The sequence below is a fragment of the Anastrepha ludens genome, chromosome 5 (genome assembly GCF_028408465.1).
Source record: "Anastrepha ludens isolate Willacy chromosome 5, idAnaLude1.1, whole genome shotgun sequence".
Lineage (NCBI taxonomy): Eukaryota > Metazoa > Arthropoda > Insecta > Diptera > Tephritidae > Anastrepha > Anastrepha ludens.
The window spans coordinates 14,647,664-14,656,054 of record NC_071501.1 but is presented as its reverse complement, the minus strand read 5'-3'; the positions used below and the strand labels follow the sequence as shown (position 1 = coordinate 14,656,054).

At 41.2% G+C, this 8,391-nt stretch overlaps 1 protein-coding gene across 1 annotated transcript; it reads right to left on the bottom strand.

Annotated features, from left to right (window-relative positions):
• Positions 1-6,313: 6,313 nt before the first annotated feature.
• On the bottom strand, positions 6,314-8,109 carry LOC128863578 (3,4-dihydroxyphenylacetaldehyde synthase 2-like). Its single transcript, XM_054102808.1, has 3 exons — positions 8,030-8,109; positions 7,703-7,937; positions 6,314-7,618 (listed from the first exon to the last, which is right to left on the bottom strand). The coding sequence occupies exons 1-3, from the start codon at positions 8,107-8,109 to the stop codon at positions 6,314-6,316; spliced, it is 1,620 nt and encodes a 539-aa protein (XP_053958783.1).
• Between the last annotated feature and the right edge of the window lie 282 nt (positions 8,110-8,391).

The window sequence follows — 8,391 nt, the reverse complement described above, 5'->3', positions numbered from 1 at the left end:
GTTGGCAAGAGAGATTCTACGTTGGATTTCAAGGCTGACATTGTTATCGGTGTTAATGCTGGTTCCTAAATAGACGAAGTCTTTTACAACCTCGAAATTATAACTGTCTACAGTGACGTGAGTGCCGATACGCGAGTGCGCCGACTGTTTGTTTGAAGACAGGGGGTACTTCGTTTTGTCCTCGTTCACCACCAAACCCATTCGCTTTGCCTCTTTATCCAGTTTGGAGAAGGCAGAACTAACAGCGCGGTTGTTAAGGCCGATGATATCGATATCATCGGCATACGCCAACAATTGTACGCTCTTATAAAATATTGTGCCTGAGCGATTAAGTTCTGCGGCTCGTACGATGCTCTCCAACATCAGGTTAAAGAAGTCACACGACAGCGAGTCACCCTGTCTGAAACCTCGTTTGGTATCAAACGGCTCGGAGAGGTCCTTCCCAATTCTGACGGCGCTACTGGTGTTGAGCAACGTCATCTTACATAGTCGCATTAGTTTTGCGGGGATACCAAATTCAGACATCGCGGCATACAGGTAACTCCTTTCCGTACTGTCGAATGCAGCTTTGAAGTCGACGAAAAGATGGTGTGTGTCGATTCTCCTTTCATGGGTCTTTTCCAAGATTTGGCGTATTGTGAATATTTGGTCGATGGTAGACTTTCCAGGTCTGAAGCCACACTGATAAGGTCCAATCAGTTGGTTGACGGTGGGTTTCAGCCTTTCACACAATACGCTCGCTAGAACCTTATAGGCGATATTTAGAAGACTAATCCCGCGGTAATTGGCACAAATTGCAGGATCGCCCTTCTTATGGATTGGGCAGAGCACACTTAAATTCCAATCGGCAGGCATGCTTTCATCCGACCATATTTTGCATAGGAGCTGATACATGCACCTTACCAGCTCCTCGCCGCCATGTTGAATAGCTCAGCCGGCAGTCCGTCGGCGCCCGCGGCTTTGTTGTTCTTTAGCCGTGATATTGCTATTCTCACCTCGTCATGGTCGGGTAACGGAACGACAATTCCGTCGTCAACGATTGGGGTATCGGGATCTTCACTTTCTCGGTGACATGCGCAGCTGTCACCGTTTAACAGGTTCAAGAAGTGTTCCCTCCATAATTTAAGATTGCTCTGTACGTCAGTCACCAGATCGCCGTCTTTGCTCTTACAGGAAAATTTATATATGTATATTTATCCTTATTTTAAGATTGACCTTCATTTAGATTAATGTTAGCTGTCTGGTCTGTAAGGCCAAGAAATAAATGCAAGTAAAATTTATATGTATCTAGTCTGTAAGGTTCCTGTAATCATAGACTTAATAGATGAAGATGAAGCCACCAAATATGTGCTCGCATCATGCCTAGGGGCACAAGTACCCAGGGCAACATATTTTACCAGAGGAGGAAATAAAACTCAATAAAATAGGACAAATACTAACATTTATTCAGAAAGTGGGCGCAGAGAAATACTTTGAATCCATGAAGGTGGCACAAATGATCTCTCAAGCCGCAGTGCCAGATTTTCCTATAATAATAATAAATACTGTGTGATATTCGGTTCTTTCCTTTGTCAGAAAAGACATTGATGTGTCAAAGTTCAAATGGCTTGCAGAAGCAAAAAAATGGCATACCTCTGTCTGGTCGCAGAATTAAAAATACAAATTTAAATTTAAAAAAGTAATCCGAGTCGATGTTGGGTCCTCGGATCGTAGGTACACCTGAAACAGTAGAAGCATGTCTTCCATCTATCACAACATGATCGATCTGGTTTCGCATTTTTCAAACAGGAGACAGCCACGTTGCTTGGTGTATTTTCTTATGCTGGAATCTGATGCTGCAGACTAGCATGTTTCGGGTCCCGGGCGAAGTCGACTAGCCTCTGTCTGTTGCCTGATGTTTCCGACTGTGGAACCAAAAATTCGCTCCTTGCCCACCTTGGCGTTGAAGTCGCCAAGCACGATTTTTATACCGTGGCGGGGACAGCGCTCATAGGAACGTTCCAGGCGCTCATAGAAGGAATATTTGGTCGCATCGTCCTTCCCGTCTGTTGGGGCGTGGGCGCAAATGAGCGACATGTTAAAAACTCGCACCCAGCGCACAAACAGCTATCCTGGGATACTTCGCGAACGGGTGTTCGGAAGCCACCCAGAGTATACGTGGGCTAATCGCGGAAGTTGTGAGTTGATTGAACCTATATATGGTTGGTAAGAGTCGTCCTGGCAACTCCCAAGTGAATGACGATCAGTAACTTTCCCCACTTGCGTAGACTTCTACATATTAAACCATTCTCCAATGGAAGAAATCTATAAATGGTGTAAATTATATTATCAGCTGAATGTCCCTTTTAGTTTTCACCACCAATGTGGCTACGCTACAGGACAGATGACTACCCTGGTCTTAACACAAATCTATGCCATCTAAATTGTAGCATAATGGCTAATTGTGGAAAGTGGCGGTGTAGTAGTATCAGAATTTGTAGTGACAGTCAAGCTGTACTAAGAACTCTTGCTAACCCAGGCTGCTCTTCGAAGTTAGTGGGGTGAATGCAAGACAAAACTGAACAGTGCTGCAAAACACAACAAAGTTCGTCTTATTTGGGAGCCTGGAGTTTGTGGCATTGCAAGGAACGAGATGGCTGATAAACTGGCTAATGAAGGCTGCAAGCATACCACTAGACTCTGAGCCCTTTTTAGTTGGCACATCTGCATCAATTCAACTATGGATTGATGACTTCATGAGGTCTATCCATAGAAGACTTTGGTATGAGTTGGGCTCCGGCATAGTAACCAAGTGCTTTGTGAAAAGACCAAACAGGAAATTAGCGACCTTTCTCCTAAAACTTAGTAGCAAACAGTACTGTTGAGTGTAATCACAGGGCACAATGCCTGTGGCCAGCATATGGCTCATTCATTGATTACCCAATATGTCTGTCTTACCTTTACAATGAGGACAATGCCGTGCATTTTCTCTGTAGCTGTGCGACGTTTTCTAGAATCAGACTTAAGGATGTTGGGTTGCGCTGCACTTATTATGGATAAGATTCATACTCTTCTCCTTCCGGATCTCTTAAAATTCATCAATGAAATCAGAGAATTCGCGAAAGGGTGACCTCAAACCAAACCTCTTACCATCCATACTATATCTATTCTGCCTCTCTATTCTTTCTACTGCAATCTCTCCGGGTGTATTATAATGGTTTTCCTGACTGAGTGCCCCCCCCACAAATCTAATCTAATCACCACTAATCTTTTTGTGATGCAAGTTACTGAATACCCGAATCGTCTCAAGACACAAAAAAGCATCTAACATAAAATCTGAAAGTTATTGAGATCTTAGTGAAATTAATTTGAGATTGGAATAAGTTTCTGAATATCAGCATAACTCTTATTTAAAAATTTATTCTTTAATTTGTGGTTAACCCTTTCAATCTCAAAAAAAAAAAAAAAAAACAAAAAAAAAAAAAAAATCAATTAGTCGTCATCACTGGTCGCTGTTTATACGCCTTTGCCCTAAAAGTATTTGTTTCTTGAGCTTTGTGACACACTGTACGTTCGTGTACGAGTACTTATATACCTCTTTGCTGCCATAGATTACTTTTTATTAGATTCGTGTGAAAACTGCTGTAACATTGCAATTGATTGCTTCCAAAGCAACAACAGTGTTGACACACATTCTTTATGTACGGCTTATGTTATTATGTTAGTAAATAGAAGACGACAATTGCACTGAGCAGCTGAGCTAAAAATTTCAGATTGGCTGATTCAAGAGGTCATTTTGTTATTGTCAAGTAGGCAGAACTTTAGAAATTAATTGACATTCCCAATGCTTAGACAGAGCCCCATATCTGAATATTTGCATGACAAATACATTCACAGGCGTGTTACAGATAAATTATGCAAAACACCATTTCACTTTCACCTCGTTGTTTAAATCTATTTTAAATTGAACAAATTTGTTAACTCGTCGGGCGCTTATTAAAAATTTTCTTAAACAACGAATTCAAGACTGAGAACTGTATTGTAGCGGGATGGCATTTGGACACTAACTTTACTGTTTTAGGTTATATGACAACAGTCTTTCGATCGCATGCATTTGCAAAACTTAAGGGGAAAGATACCTGTAAAATTTGGAAAAAAAAATTCTTTTCTTAAAATGTTAATATAAACCTTTAAGAATATGTCAATATATTTTTAGAACGGAAATTTAAGTATTTCTTATATTATATTTTAGATCGGTAACCGTGAGGACTCACTCTATTCTTTTCATGTATTCAAACTTTAGACTCGTTTTTCTCAAAACTATATTTTTCGAACTGGCGTACACGATAACTCGAAAAGTTATTGACCAATCTCCCTGAAATTTTGCACACATCTTTTTTATGATATTAATTTCTACGTGAATTTATAAGTTTTCGAAAATTTTTCGACAAAATAATTTTTTCGAACCAAAAATTGTTGGAACATTCGCCCCAAAATACATTATTTTTTTAAGCATTTTATTCCGCGAAGTTTTTCCCCATTTTCGTTTAATTCATATATAAATTATGACATTAGTAAACGAAAAAATGTTAGGTTTTTTGTATTCAGGTCACTGCCGCCGATGCTACAATGCCCGCCGATTGAGAAGCCCCGCTGCGACCTTCCTGGAAGAATTGAGTATACATCCGCCATTTTAAATGATTAAAATAAAAAAAAATGTATATTATTCTAATGTATAAATAAACTGTATGCCAATTTTGAAAAAGATATATTGACTTCTTCATTTTAAATATTTTTAATGAAAATCAGAGAAAATATGGCCGTTTACAGGTATCTGTCCCTTTAAAGTAGCAAACTGCATAATTGGCGAAAGATGGCATGGACATAAGATCAGAATATACAGTGACACCCAAGCAGCTCTAAAGACCTTAGAACCTACTTGCATCTCTTCAAGCATTTGAATTTGACGCCAAAGTCCATTGCAAGGGGAAACGAGCTAGAGCTTATGCGGGTGATGAATTGAGGAACTCCGTCTCTTCGGAACATTCAATTGAACCAAAGTTAATTTTATGGCCAAGCATAGCTGTAGTAGTTAGAAAGCCAAGATTTTCATTAATAAATCTCCTGAGGACCGTTGGTGCCGCCGTACTGTCACCTTCAAAACAACCAAGTGTTTCCTGAAAAACTCTGACAGGATGAATGCAAAATTTCTCTCAGATAGAGCAGAAGTGAGAAGCGAGCCCAGATAGGACTATTGCGGGGCACAATTCCATAGAACGACATATGGAGATCATAGGCATTATCGACGAACCTCTGTGTACGTCTACTATGTCGGAGGAGGATAGTAAATAACTCTTCTCTGCCGCTGTACGGCTTTTTCCAGACTTAAATGGAACATTTTTTGTGGATTGTGTTGAGAATAGAGGGTAAAATAGACGAGCTACATTCGCTTTCCTTCGACAGGGAAAATTAGCAGACGAGCAATGAATTCACACTTTACCTTTAAATTTTCTCTGTAGGTTTAAGTACAAAGGGCAATGTTGTATGAGCGGTTGGAAAAAGTTTCCGGCTATCGACAATTAAATTCTATTCCATTCGTTCGCCAAGACAACCGTTTTCGGTATTTCACGTCTATAACGAAGTGATCGCACGGCGTTAGACGGAGATGCGTCGATCAGAAAGTACCCATAGTCAGATAAATCAGATTAAGAATTAAAAATTAATTATTATTTACGAGTTAAGTTGATTAAAAGCCTTCCAGTATTTGGAAACTAGTATTGCGCGATAAAGTGAACAGGGTCGGCAAGTTACCTTGCTGTATGAGCCAACAGTTTTTGGCTAGTTCGACTAGCCAGTCACGGCCTTTTCAGCAGAAATACACATTAAGTGGTATCTGCAGTTTTTGGAAAAAAAGATCGGCTAAGCCTTGGGTTGTGACGTGGACATCCTCGGAACTTAATTACCACAATCCGTATGACTTTACCTCAGTCTAAAATGCATTGCAGTGATCTGGTAGACCTGAACAAGATTTACACTGCTAGGATTGTGTAAAAGATGCCTCTAACTTCTTCAGCTCTTTCAAATTTATATTTATCTTATTCTTTTTAAGCAGGTCGGATCATCTTGCACGTACGACGTAGTCAATATAAGCCCACACCCCGTACCAGCTAATAAAAAAAATTGCTGTTAATCTAAAATTTCAAGTACCCCTAAATTCAAAGCCGCAATGATTGGAAAAGTAATTTTCTATTAATATTCGAAGCTTCTTAACTTTAAATTATTGCCCTCCTTTTTTTATTATAAATAAATTAAAAGCTATACTAGTCGAATGCATTCACTTGGATTTTTCACAAGCCGCTATGGTGATGTGTAGACCTGAGCTCAGTTGCTGACTAATAGCGCCGTCATCGTCTTTTCGATGCATCTTTTCCGTTTTCAAGTCCAGATCACCGATGTTCTCTATTTCACACTCCTTCACATCACTTGCCTGAGTTTTGCTCGCTTCAACATTTCCTCCTTCCTGCTCACTCAGTAATTTGTTCAGTTGCGTCTCAATTTCATTCCATGCAAAGTCCACATCCGCCTCCTTCGGATCCATGCCACACACAACAAATCGCATGAAATTCCTACCCCCGAAGGCCGCCTGCACCATGTAGATCTTCTTGCGTTCCGTTATACGCTGCAGCAGGTCTGTGGTCAGCTTGTTATCTCCCTTCACTCTGAAGCAAACCAAGCCCATTGCGCGTTTAGCCACCAACTCCAGACGTTGATCGCCCAACACATGCCGCTCGAAACGTTCAGCTAAGCGTATTTGGTTGCGCACGTGCGCACGCAAACCTTCAGCACCGTAAATTCGGAATGTCACCCACACTTTGAGTGCACGAAAACGACGTCCCAATGGTATTTGCCAGTTGCGAAATTCCGGTATATCCGTCTGTCCATCGTATTTATTTTGCAAATAGATGCGATTCACATTGAAACTCTCCACAACCTCATGGGAGTCGCGTAACCACATCGCTGTGCAATCGAAATTTATTAACAGCGACTTGTGTAGATTGTAATTTAGTGAATCGACGCGTTCAAGTCCCCGTCCTAAATGTGCGCACTCATCCAACGCCAAAGCGGCGCCGGCGTAAGCGGCATCCACATGTAACCAGATCTTGTTTGCCTCACAAATTGGTGCCAGCGTTTCGATGTCATCGTAGGCGCAAGTGCCCGTCGCGCCCATAGTCGCTATGCAGATGGTGGGTATGAGTCCTTTGGCCAAGTCTTCCTGCACGGCTTTTGCCAAGTGCGCGCCACCCAGCACCTGATTCTCATCGGCGGGCAGTAGACGTATGGGTAGTGTGGCCAACACACCGGCTTTTTCAATACAACTGTTGCTCTGGTCGCTCGAATAGCCGATGAGTCGTGCGCGTATTTCACCTTCACTCAGCTCGGGTTGCGCTACTTTCACACGTCGTACAGCCTGTTCGCGCGCCGCCATAACTGCGACGAGTACAGCCTCACTGGCGGAGCCTTGTATGATGCCGCCACCTGGACCTTTGGTAGAATGTAGAAAATGAGCAGGTAGTTTAAGAAATTTCGCAAGCCAGTCCATCACAATCACCTCCAGCTCGGTACAGGCAGGGCTACAGAGCTTTACGCCAAAGAAAGTGAAGGAGGAAGGAAAGTGAAAAAAGAAATGTTTCTATTCATTTTTGAATATTGTCAATCCACTTACCCAATTGAAGCCGATCACACTGAAGCCAGTAGCCAGCATCTCGCCCACAATGGATGGATAGGAGCAGCCGGTTGGGTAGAATGCATGAAAATTCGGTGATTGCCAATGTGTCAAGCCGGGCTTGATGAATTTATTTATATCTTGCAAAACTTCTTTCCATTGCTCCGGTTTTTCTGGCAGCTCTTTGGGTAGCAGATCGAACAAATAGCCTGGCGCGACTGAAGGCAAAACGTCGCTGTGGATATGAAAGAAAATATAAATTTGTTAAATTTCTAAAACAATTTTGAACGTTATGAAGAAATAAACTACAAATTTTGGCTGTCTTACCAATCGCGTATATTTTCCATGTAATCTGCTATGAAGTCCACAGCAGCTTTGCCGAACTCTCTGAAGGTTTGTGCGTCCATCTTTAATTGTCTCTCAGATTTTTTATCATAGGAATGTTTTTGTGTAGCATTCTGCAAAGAATGTGAGAATGAAATAAAAACAAATAATGGGATTGTGTTAGAATGGAATTTTTCATTTGTACATATATTCGTATTTCAGTGGCGTGTTACGAATGGACAAGCATTAATGTCGATGACATTCGAGGTAACTTTCAGTATCAGCGTTACGGTTTTTCAAAGAAAGTTAAGTAGGCTTGAGGGACATATGTACAAATTTGTATGAATCCAACTTTACGACAGTTT

What these genes read in the sequence shown, in the direction of transcription:
- LOC128863578 (XM_054102808.1), bottom strand. Translation starts at nt 8,109, where the DNA reads ATGGACGCACAAACCTTCAGAGAGTTCGGCAAAGCTGCTGTGGACTTC. An exon ending in ATGGAAAATATACGCGATTG is followed by an intron (nt 7,938 to 8,029) that starts GTAAGACAGCCA and finishes TCATATCCACAG; the next exon opens with CGACGTTTTGCCTTCAGTCG. An exon ending in GTGTGATCGGCTTCAATTGG is followed by an intron (nt 7,619 to 7,702) that starts GTAAGTGGATTG and finishes TTTGGCGTAAAG; the next exon opens with CTCTGTAGCCCTGCCTGTAC.